At 51.0% G+C, this 18,040-nt stretch overlaps 2 protein-coding genes across 2 annotated transcripts; both read left to right on the top strand.

Annotated features, from left to right (window-relative positions):
* Positions 1–1,115: 1,115 nt before the first annotated feature.
* On the top strand, positions 1,116–7,578 carry LOC141465883 (uncharacterized). Its single transcript, XM_074149568.1, has 7 exons — positions 1,116–1,254; positions 1,467–1,657; positions 2,273–2,537; positions 2,910–3,253; positions 4,884–4,944; positions 7,151–7,174; positions 7,387–7,578. Exons 1-7 carry the CDS (start codon positions 1,120–1,122, stop codon positions 7,576–7,578), a joined length of 1,212 nt encoding a protein of 403 aa, XP_074005669.1. The 5' UTR covers positions 1,116–1,119.
* A 3,360-nt stretch (positions 7,579–10,938) lies between these two features.
* LOC141465882 (uncharacterized) lies at positions 10,939–17,203 on the top strand. Its single transcript, XM_074149567.1, has 7 exons — positions 10,939–11,179; positions 11,795–12,059; positions 12,432–12,847; positions 13,039–13,085; positions 16,656–16,675; positions 16,776–16,799; positions 17,012–17,203. The coding sequence occupies exons 1-7, from the start codon at positions 10,950–10,952 to the stop codon at positions 17,201–17,203; spliced, it is 1,194 nt and encodes a 397-aa protein (XP_074005668.1). The 5' UTR covers positions 10,939–10,949.
* The last annotated feature ends 837 nt before the right edge of the window (positions 17,204–18,040 follow it).

The following is an 18,040-nucleotide window of genomic DNA, read 5'->3' as shown; positions in this document are numbered from 1 at the left end:
GCTGAGTTCTGCCGGACCACCCTGCCCGCCTGCTATAAAACCGCTTGCTGCCTCACGTGTGTGTGTGTGTTTGCGAGCGGCTCCTCTTCGTGTTAGCGCTCCTTGGAGAGAACACGAGCAGGGAAACCCTATCGCCAAGACTGTGCCAGGAGAATTCCAGCGGGCTCCACACAAGGTACTAGCGCACTCGTGTCCCCCCTTTCCTTCGCCGTGCTCCTCTGTAGGAAATGGACTGACCGAAGGGAAGCAAGCTAGGAATGGGAAGTAGAAGTTTGCTGCATCGGTGGGTGCTTTGTTGTGGGTTTGTGGGGTTTTTTTTTTAATACACCCAGCAGCGGGGTATTTCTCTTCTTCTTAGAAGAAGAGACTTAGCAAGCAACTGTGAACAAATCATCTGACTTTGGTCCCTACTTGGGTTAACAGAAATGAGGTCTGTGTAGTGAAGACTTACGAAATGTAATTAATGAGCAGCCTTGATTTTTTTCTTCCCATCGCTGAATGAATCAATCCTATGTTACTTCTCCTCAGCTTTGGTGTGAAAGTCAGCCTGCTCTCCTGCTGGAGACTTGTTACTTCGGAAGGTCTCCCAAGTGCTGTCCTCCTCTTGACTCCTGAGGCAAGAGAGACAAAGATAGAAGTCACCATCCAGCACTGAGGCCAGCCCAAGGGGTTCTGCTCTTACTTGCCCGGTAAGTATGTCACTAGGCTCGGGTGAAAAGTACACCAGTAAACCAATATTATCTTAGCGTTGGCAAAGATGTACAAGAGTCCTTATCAAGAAGAAGAACAGACTGAAGTAGAGAAAAGCTAGCGTTTATGGATTCACAGGCCCCTTTTCCTTAAAGAAATAGTAAAAAGGGAGTCAAGAGCCGTGAGAGAGCCTTACTAGGTTCCCCTTTGCACCTGAGAGCGCATGTTGTTAAAGACGTGTGTTTCGGGGGGGAGATGCTCTGCTCTTTAGCAGAATAATAAAACCTACCGGGAAGGATGATGTGATTACGAAAAGAAGCAAACCAGGGGTTGGCTGGTTAGTTGGGTTTTTTAAACGTATCAGCCTTTTAAGCATCTACACCCTTTAATTCGTTTTTTATTGATTTATCTATGTTGTAGATAGGCAAAATGAATCCCAAGTGTGATTTTAAGAGCGTCTGTTCGAGTCAGGCACCCGTTGAGGGTGATCTGCAGAGATTTCTTCGGCAAGGAGAATATCCTCCTTTTGCCTCTGCTCAGGTCTTTGAGAGCAAGTTTGTCGAGGTAAGAAGTCATTCCTTTTTGGTTTTTTTTGCTCCCTCAGCTCAACAGGTATTCATGCACATTCACAGTGGGATAATGGTTATGCCACAACGCAGTACCTAAGCCGTAGGGCCCCCAAGCCAGACGAGCATGAAATGTACTGGTAGCATATTCTCGGAGAGATCGTACGGCAAATGGGAGTGTTGATGGGGCTTTTTGTTGTTGTCGTCCAGGTTAATGAAAGAGGAGATCCAATTTCTGTCCATAACCGAGCCAGCTGCGTGACCATCGGCATCTGTGCTGTCGGTTCAGAAGTGCCCAGTGCAATGCTGGTAGCCCGCGAGGTGCCCGTGTGCCCACAGGAAACGACGGCAAACTTCCAGCGTCTCTCAGAGCAGCCATCTCAACAGCTAGAACTTAGCAGGTCAGTTAACTCTGAGAGGGGCTAACTATTTCTTTGGAGAGTAAGTACGAAATAGGAAATAGTCTTTCCCGTTTCCATATAGCGTTCTCCTCCTTTTGGGGGTCACTTTTAATATTAAGAGACCTCGTATTTGCACTGACTTTTTGTCCCAGCACTAGCACGGCAAAGGTAGGAGAATGCCTTCAGTGGAAGTACACCCCTTCAGGCCCCGCTCCGGCCACGGCTTCGGGCCACCACCGCTGCGCACAGGCGTATAGATAGAGGATAACTAGGAATGCTTAATAACCCTTTTTCTAAACACCAGAGCAGAAGCAGGAAGCCGGTAAGAAGCTTGCGGGTGCAGGATTGTTGGGGAATAAGGCAGTGGAATAAAGGCCACCGTAAAGAGGCCGACTTCCTCGGCCTCCGTTCTGTGCGCTGCTGCCCAGCGTTTCTTCCACAAGCGGCTAGAGGCGCTCGGAAGAAGAGTGTCCAGATCCGCTCGGCAGCTGTTTCCCAGTCCGGTTTCTCACGTGTACTCTTGCTCTGTCTGTAGGTCTGACAGACACAAGTTCTCCTGTGAGAGGAATCTCCCTCGCTTGTGCTCAATCGTGAGTTTCTCTTGGTTTTTTACAGGGTCCTCCCCTTGGAGTTTGTGGAGCTCTCTGTCCACAGCACAGAGAAGCACCACCTCCAGTTAAAATTAGCAAGTGGCCGCTGCTATTACCTGGAGCTCTGTGCCCCACCGGAACGGCAAGACCACCAGTTCCTTCAGTGGCAGCAGCTCATCTCTCTCCTGGAAGACCCGGAGAAGACCAGCAATACTGGAGGCGCTGTGAAATACAGGGATTCCGGCGTGGATCGCAAGAGAGCTCCCAGCCCAAACGCCCCACCTGAAAAAGTGAGTCTTTAGCAAACGGATATGAAAAGTTGAAGCTGACCAGTCCAAAAGGATCACTTGTCCCAATGTCCTTTACTGTCTCTCAAGTCAAAGCTTTGGGACCTGTGATCCCTGGAGGGACTGCCTAGTCTGCTCTAGCCAAAGCTCTAGGCCAACAGTCGCCAACAGGTTGATAATGCAGGAGCAACAGTGGTCTCCTAGCTAAATAGCTGACGTTTCTTGTGGGTGATCTGTGATGACACTTGATAGGCAACGTTCAGTGTATCGGGCGCTGCTACATAGGAAATGATCGACATTTCCAGTTGTGCTGATCAGCCCTGTGCAGAGCTCTTTTTAATGGCCGTTGCTCACCTTTCTTCTCTTTCCTTCAAGGGCAACAACCCAGAAGATGCGCCAAACCCCAAACAAGAGGAAGAATGTACAAAACACACCTCCTCCCACCAAGGTCCCCTCTCACAAACAGGGAGTCCCACAGAAGAGAGGGGAAGGAAGAGCGAAGACTCCCACAACTTCCCAAAACCAGCCAGGGAAGTTAACACCAAGCAGCCAAAGAAAGAACGTCCAGGGGACACAAAGAAGGGGAAAAGTCCGAGGACAGCCAAAAGTCCAAGGAAGGACAAAAGTCCAAAGAAAGAGAAAAATCCGAGGATGGACAAAAGTCCCAACAAGGAAAAAAGTCCGAGGACAGAAAAAAGGAAAGGGGAGAGCAAGACTAGGTAAGTCTGTTTGGAAAACAAATCGGATAGACTCGGTTTCCACTGCTGATTTGAGAAGGAAAATGTGTCCTTTTTTTTGTCCTTGGATAATAGATTCCTGCAACCCCTTTTCAGCATTACTGTGAAAGGGAAGACGTTTTCCTGAGTTTGGTGGCATAATGGTTTTTTCCTGAACTTTTTTGTTTTTTTAGGAAAACTACGATGAAGCAAAAAAATGAAGAAAAACCGCAGAGTTCAGGTATGAGGGTTTTTCTCATAGTGACCGGCTTCCCCATCGCTAGTCCTGCTTCAGTAACTGATGGCAGAAGCTGAAACCCAATGCCCGGGGAGTTCTTTAGAACAGATGTTCCTATGCCCACGTTGCTGATAGATCAGCACTTGTATGGCCAGGTTACGAGCGTGTATCCTGTGCCCGTTCCCTGCTGTGATCACGTCCCAGCTTCCAGGGTTCGGTGTCAGCTTCCTTCTGGAAAAGGTATTGATGTTGGACCTGTTTGGCTGACGGCAGCCATTGCAACTTCACTGCCAAAGCAGACCAACAAACAAAATGAGACTAGACACTCGTTAGTCCAAAGGGGGAATCGTCGAAGGCAGGGCTGGGAGCTCTCCTACTGCAGAACGAAATGACACTGGTCGGAATTCAGCAAGAGACAATTTTTGGTCTCTGCTCGGAAGATACCGACCGGCTGCCTGGTAAGAAACAACTCTGGTTGTAGCCAGGCTGTCTGTCTGAAAGGCTTTTTGCCCCTTGCTCTGTGGGCGCTTTGGTACGTGAATCCTTTTTGATATGCCCTTGGTACGTTCTTTTTCACTCTCTTCCTCTCCTAACAGCCATTCCTTTAGAAATGGGGGGGATGGGCAGAGAGCGGTGGGCTGTGAGGAGATGTGAATTAGTATGTGCTCAAGAGCTCTCAGGTGTTCTGCAGGGACTAAAGATGATTTCTGCTGTGAGTCTGAGTAGGTGAGACAGCTTGGAAGAGGGACCGGAGGAGAAGAGCGTGGGAGAGACTGGGGAAAGGCCAGTTGGGACTACAGAGCACAAAGTCTGGTGAATTCCCCACCAAGGCAAATCGGTTCCCTCTGGTCGCTGTTTCTTCCTTTGTGGTTCTTGGTGTCTGTTTGTCTTCTGTGTCCCCTTCTCTCTCTGATGCCTTGTGCTTCTTTTCATTCCCTGCTTTCCCGCGCTCTTTGCCTCATGCTCATCACGGTCCTTTTCAGGAGATGGCAAGAGCGGCAGTAGGCTGCTTCGGATACTGTCCCCGGTGATTCGTCGGTGGGAAGGAAGGAAAGAAAAGAAAGCCAAGGATCCCGGTCCTCAGGTGCAGGCGGACAAGGAGAAGACGGACACGCGGCAGAAGAGGCTACCCCGCTGGCTTAAGTTCTGTTCGTAGCCTCCTCCTCTTGTAAAATGAATTAAATTCTACTGAAAGACAAAGCGTATTCCTCTGTGTTCGCTCACAACTGGCAACAACAACTAAATGTTGATCCTGGGCAGCCGAATCTACATTTTTCTTGGGTGACTGAGGCAACGCAACTCTTCAGGGAGAGGGCTGGTAGTTTGCAGCAGAAGGCAAAGAAATACGCTGGAAATGAAGGCTATAATGCCCAGGTGTGGCTTACGCTTTTCTAGGGGGTGGGTCAGGAAAGCTGCTGGTGCAAGCAGCTTGGAGAACGTTGCAGGGGAACAAGGGGTAGAGAGCGGTGTAATGGAGCGGGCACAGAATCGTACTAGCACAGGTTTTATTTCTGCCAGTGAACTTCTAGGTGAATGTGGGCAAATCCTTTTTCCTTTCGTTCCTCAGCCACTTCATTGGTAGAAGGAGGGCAGCCAGCCCTCTCTTGACATTTGCCTTGCCCTGTCCTCATGAGGCCCTCTATCTGAGGGTTTGGCATTGTTGTGTTACTGTTGTTACTATGTAGACACTGTGAGCCTTGCTGTCCTCTTGGGATAGGGAGCGGTATTTTTGACAGGACACCCTTGTTGCACAAGGATGAGACTCCGTCGTCCCTGAGAAGATGTTTGTCCAGCGTATTTTCCGCTCCAGGGACAGTGAGTACTTGAATGATACACGCTTTATGATGTGCTGTTGTCCAGAGGTAGTCTCCTTCCTGAAGCTAAAGTCAGCTGGCGTTCCCATGAAAGGGATGAATTTTAGCAGAACGGGCGAGACAGGGAAGGGCATTTATGCATGTTGTCAAAGAAAGCAGAGACGTTTCCAGTAAAGGCCGACAGGGTGGCCAAGGTATTGATTTAAAAAAAAAAAAAAAAAAGGATTTGCAGTGGGGGAACGGTTGCGGGAGCTGATGATGGTTAAAGCAGCAAGCTGTTGAACAGAGACGAGGTACAGTTTCCCGTAGCAGTGTTTGGGTAGTATGTTGCCATGAAGTGCCTTAACCTCATGATGAAGAGCATGATCGCTAATAACTGTCGCTCCTGAAGGGGTTGGGCGCCCTTCTCGGCTCAGAGTGAAGAAATCCACAGGGTTGTTTCTCCCCTGTTTTCTTCTATGGAACTTTTGGTGGCTTTTGTTCAAACTGGACTTCTGCTTCGGCTACTGAACGGCGAAAAAAGGCTTTTTCCCCGACTTTTCTGAGGCGGGGGAAGGCCCGGGCGGGGCGGGGACCGTGAGGGAGCCGGCAGCTGACGCGAGGGCGGCTGAGGGGGCGGGGCCGCCAGCAGCCCCACCCCGCCCCTTTAACGGGCGGCCCCAGGGAGCGCGAGCGAGCGAGCGAGCGGGACGGGCGAAGGGGGCGTGGCGCGGCTGCGCGCGCGGAATAGGCGCGCGGGAAGGGCGCGCGGGAAGCTCTCCAGAGGAGCTCAGCCGGTGAGAGGGGCCTCAGCCGCGGCCTGTGCCCGGCAGAAAGCTGCGTGCTCTGCGCTGGCCGGAGCGGGGGTAAGCACACGGAGAGAGCTCCCCGGGGAAACGTGCGGCCACCCGGGTCTCCGGCTGCAGGGAGTGGCACAGCCCCTGAGGGATGGCAGGAGGGGTGACAGCTGTGTGAGGAGTGAGCAGGTGGGTCATCTACTCGGCCTGTTGGCAGAGCTGAAAGAGGAAGCAGAAAGGCTACGGAGCGTCGGCAGGGAGCGTAAGAAAGAAAGAGACTGGTAGAGTCATACTCTGGTCTCTGTGAGAGAGAAACGGGAACAGTCACCAGAAAAACCCCAAGTTAAAGCCTGCCAGGCTGAGGGCAGTGGCCAAAAGGAGAGCTTTGAGTGGAGACAAGTCCCTGCGAGGGGCAGCAAGCGAACGCCCTCCTTGCCCGCCTCCCCTCAGCGGGTGCCTCTGTACGATAGGCATGAGGCTCTTGAGGAGGTAGGCCAGCTCACGGGTGATGGGGAAGAGGGTCTGGCTACACCCGAGGAGTTGCCAGGACCAGAAAGGGCTACCCTCATTTTAACACCCACCTCCGCGAGGAAGAAGCAGCGGGTTGTAGTTGTGGGTGACACAGAACAGACTGAAGTAGAGAAAAGCTAGCGTTTATGGATTCACAGGCCCCTTTTCCTTAAAGAAATAGTAAAAAGGGAGTCAAGAGCTGTGAGAGAGCCTTACTAGGTTCCCCTTTGCACCTGAGAGCGCATGTTGTTAAAGACGTCTGTTCTGGGGGGGGGAGATACTCTGCTCTTTAGCAGAATAATAAAACCTACCGGGAAGGATGATGTTTGCTTCTTTTCGTAATCACCAGGGGTTGGCTGGTTAGTTGGGTTTTTTAAACGTATCAGCCTTTTAAGCATCTACGCCCTTTAATTCGTTTTTTATTGATTTATCTATGTTGTAGATAGGCAAAATGAATCCCAAGTGCGATTTTAAGAGCGTCTGTTCGAGTCAGGCACCCGTTGAGGGTGATCTGCAGAGATTTCTTCGGCAAGGAGAATATCCTCCTTTTGCCTCTGCTCAGGTCTTTGAGAGCAAGTTTGTCGAGGTAAGAAGTCATTCCTTTTTGGTTTTTTTTGCTCCCTCAGCTCAACAGGTATTCATGCACATTCACAGTGGGATAATGGTTATGCCACAACGCAGTACCTAAGCCGTAGGGCCCCCAAGCCAGACGAGCATGAAATGTACTGGTAGCATATTCTCGGAGAGATCGTACGGCAAATGGGAGTGTTGACGGGGCTTTTTGTTGTTGTCGTCCAGGTTAATGAAAGAGGGGATCCAATTTCTGTCCATAACCGAGCCAGCTGCGTGACCATCGGCATCTGTGCTGTCGGTTCAGAAGTGCCCAGTGCAATCAATGCTGGTAGCCCGCGAGGTGCCCGTGTGCCCACAGGAAACGACGGCAAACTTCCAGCGTCTCTCAGAGCAGCCATCTCAACAGCTAGAACTTAGCAGGTCAGTTAACTCTGAGAGGGGCTAACTATTTCTTTGGAGAGTAAGTACGAAATAGGAAATAGTCTTTCCCGTTTCCATATAGCGTTCTCCTCCTTTTGGGGGTCACTTTTAATATTAAGAGACCTCGTATTTGCACTGACTTTTTGTCCCAGCACTAGCACGGCAAAGGTAGGAGAATGCCTTCAGTGGAAGTACACCCCTTCAGGTCCCACTCCGGCCACGGCTTCGGGCCACCACCGCTGCGCACAGGCGTATAGATAGAGGATAACTAGGAATGCTTAATAACCCTTTTTCTAAACACCAGAGCAGAAGCAGGAAGCCGGTAAGAAGCTTGCGGGTGCAGGATTGTTGGGGAATAAGGCAGTGGAATAAAGGCACCGTAGAGAGGCCGACTTCCTCGGCCTCCGTTCTGTGCGCTGCTGCCCAGCGTTTCTTCCACAAGCGGCTAGAGGCGCTCGGAAGAAGAGTGTCCAGATCCGCTCGGCAGCTGCTTCCCAGTCCGGTTTCTCACGTGTACTCTTGCTCTGTCTGTAGGTCTGACAGACACAAGTTCTCCTGTGAGAGGAATCTCCCTCGCTTGTGCTCAATCGTGAGTTTCCCTTGGTTTTTTACAGGGTCCTCCCCTTGGAGTTTGTGGAGCTCTCTGTCCACAGCTGTGGACAGCTGTGTGAGGAGTGAGCAGGTGGGTCATCTACTCGGCCTGTTGGCAGAGCTGAAAGAGGAAGCAGAAAGGCTACGGAGCGTCGGCAGGGAGCGTAAGAAAGAAAGAGACTGGTAGAGACATACTCTGGTCTCTGTGAGAGAGAAACGGGAACAGTCACCAGAAAAACCCCAGTTAAAGCCTGCCAGGCTGAGGGCAGTGGCCAAAAGGAGAGCTTTGAGTGGAGACAAGTCCCTGCGAGGGGCAGCAAGCGAACACACCTCCTCCCACCAAGGTCCCCTCTCACAAACAGGGAGTCCCACAGAAGAGAGGGGAGGGAAGAGCGAAGCCTCCCACAACTTCCCAAAACCAGCCTGGGAAGGAAACGCCCAGCAGCCAAGGAACGAACATCCAGGGGACACAAAGAAGGGGACAAGTCCGCGGGCAGACGAAAGGCCAAAGAAGGGGAAAAGTCCGCGGACGGACAAAATCCCAAAGAAGGGGAAAACTCTGCGGACGGACAGAAGGAAAGGGGAGAGAAAAACTAGGTAAGTCTGTTTGAAAAACAAATCGGATAGACTCTGTTTCCACTGCTGATTTGAAAAGGAAAATGTGTCCTTTTTTTTTTGTCTTTGGAGAATAGATTCCTGCAACCCCTTTTTAGCATTACTGTGAAAGGGAAGACGTTTTCCTGAGTTTGGTGGCATAATGGTTTTTTCCTGAACTTTTTTGGTTTTTAGAACAACTACGAGGAAAGAACAAGGTGAAGAATAACTGGACCTGTTTGGCTGATGGCAGCCATTGCAACTTCACTGCCAAATCAGACCAACACACAAAATTAGACTAGACGTACGTTGGTCCAAAGGGGGAATCGTCTCCTGGAATCAAACTCCTGGAACAGAGTCTCAGCATGGAATCCAGAGCTGCACCTTTTCTTGCCTGTGCCTGCCAGGGGGCCCTGTTACCGCCATCGTGCTCAGCCCATTTGCTTGGACTCGTGCAGGGCAGAAGGCCTAGGCCTTGGCTGTTGAAGGCGATGCCTCTGCCGAGGTCATCCCTGGCTCCCAGCTCATCATCCCTCGTGGAGCAGACGGAATGTTGCTGTTCCCTGGCAGCCTGCGCCGCGGGGACGCTACCTGTGCACAAATCTCACAAGTTGTCGTGCCCTTTGTGTGCTTGCCTCACAGGTGAATCCATGTTGCCTGTTTCCACCGTGCCCCGGTGCAGCCGAGCAACGGAATCGTTGCCAGGCGTGGTGAGAGCACAAAGCAGGTGACCATTGTGATGTCAGCAGTGATGAGGCTGAGTTCTGCCGGACCACCCTGCCCGCCTGCTATAAAACCGCTTGCTGCCTCACGTGTGTGTGTGTGTTTGCGAGCGGCTCCTCTTCGTGTTAGCGCTCCTTGGAGAGAACACGAGCAGGGAAACCCTATCGCCAAGACTGTGCCAGGAGAATTCCAGCGGGCTCCACACAAGGTACTAGCGCACTCGTGTCCCCCCTTTCCTTCGCCGTGCTCCTCTGTAGGAAATGGACTGACCGAAGGGAAGCAAGCTAGGAATGGGAAGTAGAAGTTTGCTGCATCGGTGGGTGCTTTGTTGTGGGTTTGTGGGGTTTTTTTTTTAATACACCCAGCAGCAGGGTATTTCTCTTCTTCTTAGAAGAAGAGACTTAGCAAGCAACTGTGAACAAATCATCTGACTTTGGTCCCTACTTGGGTTAACAGAAATGAGGTCTGTGTAGTGAAGACTTACGAAATGTAATTAATGAGCAGCCTTGATTTTTTTCTTCCCATCGCTGAATGAATCAATCCTATGTTACTTCTCCTCAGCTTTGGTGTGAAAGTCAGCCTGCTCTCCTGCTGGAGACTTGTTACTTCGGAAGGTCTCCCAAGTGCTGTCCTCCTCTTGACTCCTGAGGCAAGAGAGACAAAGATAGAAGTCACCATCCAGCACTGAGGCCAGCCCAAGGGGTTCTGCTCTTACTTGCCCGGTAAGTATGTCACTAGGCTCGGGTGAAAAGTACACCAGTAAACCAATATTATCTTAGCGTTGGCAAAGATGTACAAGAGTCCTTATCAAGAAGAAGAACAGACTGAAGTAGAGAAAAGCTAGCGTTTATGGATTCACAGGCCCCTTTTCCTTAAAGAAATAGTAAAAAGGGAGTCAAGAGCCGTGAGAGAGCCTTACTAGGTTCCCCTTTGCACCTGAGAGCGCATGTTGTTAAAGACGTGTGTTTCGGGGGGGAGATGCTCTGCTCTTTAGCAGAATAATAAAACCTACCGGGAAGGATGATGTGATTACGAAAAGAAGCAAACCAGGGGTTGGCTGGTTAGTTGGGTTTTTTAAACGTATCAGCCTTTTAAGCATCTACACCCTTTAATTCGTTTTTTATTGATTTATCTATGTTGTAGATAGGCAAAATGAATCCCAAGTGTGATTTTAAGAGCGTCTGTTCGAGTCAGGCACCCGTTGAGGGTGATCTGCAGAGATTTCTTCGGCAAGGAGAATATCCTCCTTTTGCCTCTGCTCAGGTCTTTGAGAGCAAGTTTGTCGAGGTAAGAAGTCATTCCTTTTTGGTTTTTTTTGCTCCCTCAGCTCAACAGGTATTCATGCACATTCACAGTGGGATAATGGTTATGCCACAACGCAGTACCTAAGCCGTAGGGCCCCCAAGCCAGACGAGCATGAAATGTACTGGTAGCATATTCTCGGAGAGATTGTACGGCAAATGGGAGTGTTGATGGGGCTTTTTGTTGTTGTCGTCCAGGTTAATGAAAGAGGAGATCCAATTTCTGTCCATAACCGAGCCAGCTGCGTGACCATCGGCATCTGTGCTGTCGGTTCAGAAGTGCCCAGTGCAATGCTGGTAGCCCGTGAGGTGCCCGTGTGCCCACAGGAAACGACGGCAAACTTCCAGCGTCTCTCAGAGCAGCCATCTCAACAGCTAGAACTTAGCAGGTCAGTTAACTCTGAGAGGGGCTAACTATTTCTTTGGAGAGTAAGTACGAAATAGGAAATAGTCTTTCCCGTTTCCATATAGCGTTCTCCTCCTTTTGGGGGTCACTTTTAATATTAAGAGACCTCGTATTTGCACTGACTTTTTGTCCCAGCACTAGCACGGCAAAGGTAGGAGAATGCCTTCAGTGGAAGTACACCCCTTCAGGCCCCGCTCCGGCCACGGCTTCGGGCCACCACCGCTGCGCACAGGCGTATAGATAGAGGATAACTAGGAATGCTTAATAACCCTTTTTCTAAACACCAGAGCAGAAGCAGGAAGCCGGTAAGAAGCTTGCGGGTGCAGGATTGTTGGGGAATAAGGCAGTGGAATAAAGGCCACCGTAAAGAGGCCGACTTCCTCGGCCTCCGTTCTGTGCGCTGCTGCCCAGCGTTTCTTCCACAAGCGGCTAGAGGCGCTCGGAAGAAGAGTGTCCAGATCCGCTCGGCAGCTGTTTCCCAGTCCGGTTTCTCACGTGTACTCTTGCTCTGTCTGTAGGTCTGACAGACACAAGTTCTCCTGTGAGAGGAATCTCCCTCGCTTGTGCTCAATCGTGAGTTTCTCTTGGTTTTTTACAGGGTCCTCCCCTTGGAGTTTGTGGAGCTCTCTGTCCACAGCACAGAGAAGCACCACCTCCAGTTAAAATTAGCAAGTGGCCGCTGCTATTACCTGGAGCTCTGTGCCCCACCGGAACGGCAAGACCACCAGTTCCTTCAGTGGCAGCAGCTCATCTCTCTCCTGGAAGACCCGGAGAAGACCAGCAATACTGGAGGCGCTGTGAAATACAGGGATTCCGGCGTGGATCGCAAGAGAGCTCCCAGCCCAAACGCCCCACCTGAAAAAGTGAGTCTTTAGCAAACGGATATGAAAAGTTGAAGCTGACCAGTCCAAAAGGATCACTTGTCCCAATGTCCTTTACTGTCTCTCAAGTCAAAGCTTTGGGACCTGTGATCCCTGGAGGGACTGCCTAGTCTGCTCTAGCCAAAGCTCTAGGCCAACAGTCGCCAACAGGTTGATAATGCAGGAGCAACAGTGGTCTCCTAGCTAAATAGCTGACGTTTCTTGTGGGTGATCTGTGACGACACTTGATAGGCAACGTTCAGTGTATCGGGCGCTGCTACATAGGAAATGATCGACATTTCCAGTTGTGCTGATCAGCCCTGTGCAGAGCTCTTTTTAATGGCCGTTGCTCACCTTTCTTCTCTTTCCTTCAAGGGCAACAACCCAGAAGATGCGCCAAACCCCAAACAAGAGGAAGAATGTACAAAACACACCTCCTCCCACCAAGGTCCCCTCTCACAAACAGGGAGTCCCACAGAAGAGAGGGGAAGGAAGAGCGAAGACTCCCACAACTTCCCAAAACCAGCCAGGGAAGTTAACACCAAGCAGCCAAAGAAAGAACGTCCAGGGGACACAAAGAAGGGGAAAAGTCCGAGGACAGCCAAAAGTCCAAGGAAGGACAAAAGTCCAAAGAAAGAGAAAAATCCGAGGACAGAAAAAAGTCCAAAGAAGGACAAAACTCTGCGGACGGACAAAAGTCCAAAGAAGGAGAAAAGTCCGAGGACGGACAAAAGTCCCAACAAGGAAAAAAGTCCGAGGACAGAAAAAAGGAAAGGGGAGAGCAAGACTAGGTAAGTCTGTTTGGAAAACAAATCGGATAGACTCGGTTTCCACTGCTGATTTGAGAAGGAAAATGTGTCCTTTTTTTTGTCCTTGGATAATAGATTCCTGCAACCCCTTTTCAGCATTACTGTGAAAGGGAAGACGTTTTCCTGAGTTTGGTGGCATAATGGTTTTTTCCTGAACTTTTTTGTTTTTTTAGGAAAACTACGATGAAGCAAAAAAATGAAGAAAAACCGCAGAGTTCAGGTATGAGGGTTTTTCTCATAGTGACCGGCTTCCCCATCGCTAGTCCTGCTTCAGTAACTGATGGCAGAAGCTGAAACCCAATGCCCGGGGAGTTCTTTAGAACAGATGTTCCTATGCCCACGTTGCTGATAGATCAGCACTTGTATGGCCAGGTTACGAGCGTGTATCCTGTGCCCGTTCCCTGCTGTGATCACGTCCCAGCTTCCAGGGTTCGGTGTTAGCTTCCTTCTGGAAAAGGTATTGATGTTGGACCTGTTTGGCTGATGGCAGCCCTTGCAAAATCAGACCAACAATCAGACCAATTTGGCAACTTCACTGCCAAAGCAGACCAACAAACAAAATGAGACTAGACACTCGTTAGTCCAAAGGGGGAATCGTCGAAGGCAGGGCTGGGAGCTCTCCTACTGCAGAACGAAATGACACTGGTCGGAATTCAGCAAGAGACAATTTTTGGTCTCTGCTCGGAAGATACCGACCGGCTGCCTGGTAAGAAACAACTCTGGTTGTAGCCAGGCTGTCTGTCTGAAAGGCTTTTTGCCCCTTGCTCTGTGGGCGCTTTGGTACGTGAATCCTTTTTGATATGCCCTTGGTACGTTCTTTTTCACTCTCTTCCTCTCCTAACAGCCATTCCTTTAGAAATGGGGGGGATGGGCAGAGAGCGGTGGGCTGTGAGGAGATGTGAATTAGTATGTGCTCAAGAGCTCTCAGGTGTTCTGCAGGGACTAAAGATGATTTCTGCTGTGAGTCTGAGTAGGTGAGACAGCTTGGAAGAGGGACCGGAGGAGAAGAGCGTGGGAGAGACTGGGGAAAGGCCAGTTGGGACTACAGAGCACAAAGTCTGGTGAATTCCCCACCAAGGCAAATCGGTTCCCTCTGGTCGCTGTTTCTTCCTTTGTGGTTCTTGGTGTCTGTTTGTCTTCTGTGTCCCCTTCTCTCTCTGATGCCTTGTGCTTCTTTTCATTCCCTGCTTTCCCGCGCTCTTTGCCTCATGCTCATCACGGTCCTTTTCAGGAGATGGCAAGAGCGGCAGTAGGCTGCTTCGGATACTGTCCCCGGTGATTCGTCGGTGGGAAGGAAGGAAAGAAAAGAAAGCCAAGGATCCCGGTCCTCAGGTGCAGGTGGACAAGGAGAAGACGGACACGCGGCAGAAGAGGCTACCCCGCTGGCTTAAGTTCTGTTCGTAGCCTCCTCCTCTTGTAAAATGAATTAAATTCTACTGAAAGACAAAGCGTATTCCTCTGTGTTCGCTCACAACTGGCAACAACAACTAAATGTTGATCCTGGGCAGCCGAATCTACATTTTTCTTGGGTGACTGAGGCAACGCAACTCTTCAGGGAGAGGGCTGGTAGTTTGCAGCAGAAGGCAAAGAAATACGCTGGAAATGAAGGCTATAATGCCCAGGTGTGGCTTACGCTTTTCTAGGGGGTGGGTCAGGAAAGCTGCTGGTGCAAGCAGCTTGGAGAACGTTGCAGGGGAACAAGGGGTAGAGAGCGGTGTAATGGAGCGGGCACAGAATCGTACTAGCACAGGTTTTATTTCTGCCAGTGAACTTCTAGGTGAATGTGGGCAAATCCTTTTTCCTTTCGTTCCTCAGCCACTTCATTGGTAGAAGGAGGGCAGCCAGCCCTCTCTTGACATTTGCCTTGCCCTGTCCTCATGAGGCCCTCTATCTGAGGGTTTGGCATTGTTGTGTTACTGTTGTTACTATGTAGACACTGTGAGCCTTGCTGTCCTCTTGGGATAGGGAGCGGTATTTTTGACAGGACACCCTTGTTGCACAAGGATGAGACTCCGTCGTCCCTGAGAAGATGTTTGTCCAGCGTATTTTCCGCTCCAGGGACAGTGAGTACTTGAATGATACACGCTTTATGATGTGCTGTTGTCCAGAGGTAGTCTCCTTCCTGAAGCTAAAGTCAGCTGGCGTTCCCATGAAAGGGATGAATTTTAGCAGAACGGGCGAGACAGGGAAGGGCATTTATGCATGTTGTCAAAGAAAGCAGAGACGTTTCCAGTAAAGGCCGACAGGGTGGCCAAGGTATTGATTTAAAAAAAAAAAAAAAAAAGGATTTGCAGTGGGGGAACGGTTGCGGGAGCTGATGATGGTTAAAGCAGCAAGCTGTTGAACAGAGACGAGGTACAGTTTCCCGTAGCAGTGTTTGGGTAGTATGTTGCCATGAAGTGCCTTAACCTCATGATGAAGAGCATGATCGCTAATAACTGTCGCTCCTGAAGGGGTTGGGCGCCCTTCTCGGCTCAGAGTGAAGAAATCCACAGGGTTGTTTCTCCCCTGTTTTCTTCTATGGAACTTTTGGTGGCTTTTGTTCAAACTGGACTTCTGCTTCGGCTACTGAACGGCGAAAAAAGGCTTTTTCCCCGACTTTTCTGAGGCGGGGGAAGGCCCGGGCGGGGCGGGGACCGTGAGGGAGCCGGCAGCTGACGCGAGGGCGGCTGAGGGGGCGGGGCCGCCAGCAGCCCCACCCCGCCCCTTTAACGGGCGGCCCCAGGGAGCGCGAGCGAGCGAGCGAGCGGGACGGGCGAAGGGGGCGTGGCGCGGCTGCGCGCGCGGAATAGGCGCGCGGGAAGGGCGCGCGGGAAGCTCTCCAGAGGAGCTCAGCCGGTGAGAGGGGCCTCAGCCGCGGCCTGTGCCCGGCAGAAAGCTGCGTGCTCTGCGCTGGCCGGAGCGGGGGTAAGCACACGGAGAGAGCTCCCCGGGGAAACGTGCGGCCACCCGGGTCTCCGGCTGCAGGGAGTGGCACAGCCCCTGAGGGATGGCAGGAGGGGTGACAGCTGTGTGAGGAGTGAGCAGGTGGGTCATCTACTCGGCCTGTTGGCAGAGCTGAAAGAGGAAGCAGAAAGGCTACGGAGCGTCGGCAGGGAGCGTAAGAAAGAAAGAGACTGGTAGAGTCATACTCTGGTCTCTGTGAGAGAGAAACGGGAACAGTCACCAGAAAAACCCCAAGTTAAAGCCTGCCAGGCTGAGGGCAGTGGCCAAAAGGAGAGCTTTGAGTGGAGACAAGTCCCTGCGAGGGGCAGCACGCGAACGCCCTCCTTGCCCGCCTCCCCTCAGCGGGTGCCTCTGTACGATAGGCATGAGGCTCTTGAGGAGGTAGGCCAGCTCACGGGTGATGGGGAGGAGGGTCTGGCTACACCCGAGGAGTTGCCAGGACCAGAAAGGGCTACCCTCATTTTAACACCCACCTCCGCGAGGAAGAAGCAGCGGGTTGTAGTTGTGGGTGACACAGAACAGACTGAAGTAGAGAAAAGCTAGCGTTTATGGATTCACAGGCCCCTTTTCCTTAAAGAAATAGTAAAAAGGGAGTCAAGAGCTGTGAGAGAGCCTTACTAGGTTCCCCTTTGCACCTGAGAGCGCATGTTGTTAAAGACGTCTGTTCTGGGGGGGGGAGATACTCTGCTCTTTAGCAGAATAATAAAACCTACCGGGAAGGATGATGTTTGCTTCTTTTCGTAATCACCAGGGGTTGGCTGGTTAGTTGGGTTTTTTAAACGTATCAGCCTTTTAAGCATCTACGCCCTTTAATTCGTTTTTTATTGATTTATCTATGTTGTAGATAGGCAAAATGAATCCCAAGTGCGATTTTAAGAGCGTCTGTTCGAGTCAGGCACCCGTTGAGGGTGATCTGCAGAGATTTCTTCGGCAAGGAGAATATCCTCCTTTTGCCTCTGCTCAGGTCTTTGAGAGCAAGTTTGTCGAGGTAAGAAGTCATTCCTTTTTGGTTTTTTTTGCTCCCTCAGCTCAACAGGTATTCATGCACATTCACAGTGGGATAATGGTTATGCCACAACGCAGTACCTAAGCCGTAGGGCCCCCAAGCCAGACGAGCATGAAATGTACTGGTAGCATATTCTCGGAGAGATCGTACGGCAAATGGGAGTGTTGACGGGGCTTTTTGTTGTTGTCGTCCAGGTTAATGAAAGAGGAGATCCAATTTCTGTCCATAACCGAGCCAGCTGCGTGACCATCGGCATCTGTGCTGTCGGTTCAGAAGTGCCCAGTGCAATCAATGCTGGTAGCCCGCGAGGTGCCCGTGTGCCCACAGGAAACGACGGCAAACTTCCAGCGTCTCTCAGAGCAGCCATCTCAACAGCTAGAACTTAGCAGGTCAGTTAACTCTGAGAGGGGCTAACTATTTCTTTGGAGAGTAAGTACGAAATAGGAAATAGTCTTTCCCGTTTCCATATAGCGTTCTCCTCCTTTTGGGGGTCACTTTTAATATTAAGAGACCTCGTATTTGCACTGACTTTTTGTCCCAGCACTAGCACGGCAAAGGTAGGAGAATGCCTTCAGTGGAAGTACACCCCTTCAGGTCCCACTCCGGCCACGGCTTCGGGCCACCACCGCTGCGCACAGGCGTATAGATAGAGGATAACTAGGAATGCTTAATAACCCTTTTTCTAAACACCAGAGCAGAAGCAGGAAGCCGGTAAGAAGCTTGCGGGTGCAGGATTGTTGGGGAATAAGGCAGTGGAATAAAGGCACCGTAGAGAGGCCGACTTCCTCGGCCTCCGTTCTGTGCGCTGCTGCCCAGCGTTTCTTCCACAAGCGGCTAGAGGCGCTCGGAAGAAGAGTGTCCAGATCCGCTCGGCAGCTGCTTCCCAGTCCGGTTTCTCACGTGTACTCTTGCTCTGTCTGTAGGTCTGACAGACACAAGTTCTCCTGTGAGAGGAATCTCCCTCGCTTGTGCTCAATCGTGAGTTTCCCTTGGTTTTTTACAGGGTCCTCCCCTTGGAGTTTGTGGAGCTCTCTGTCCACAGCTGTGGACAGCTGTGTGAGGAGTGAGCAGGTGGGTCATCTACTCGGCCTGTTGGCAGAGCTGAAAGAGGAAGCAGAAAGGCTACGGAGCGTCGGCAGGGAGCGTAAGAAAGAAAGAGACTGGTAGAGACATACTCTGGTCTCTGTGAGAGAGAAACGGGAACAGTCACCAGAAAAACCCCA

This window comes from Numenius arquata, chromosome 6 (genome assembly GCF_964106895.1).
Source record: "Numenius arquata chromosome 6, bNumArq3.hap1.1, whole genome shotgun sequence".
NCBI classification, from domain to species: domain Eukaryota; kingdom Metazoa; phylum Chordata; class Aves; order Charadriiformes; family Scolopacidae; genus Numenius; species Numenius arquata.
The sequence above is the reverse complement of the archived record's forward strand: the minus strand, read 5'-3'. Positions and strand labels throughout refer to the sequence as shown.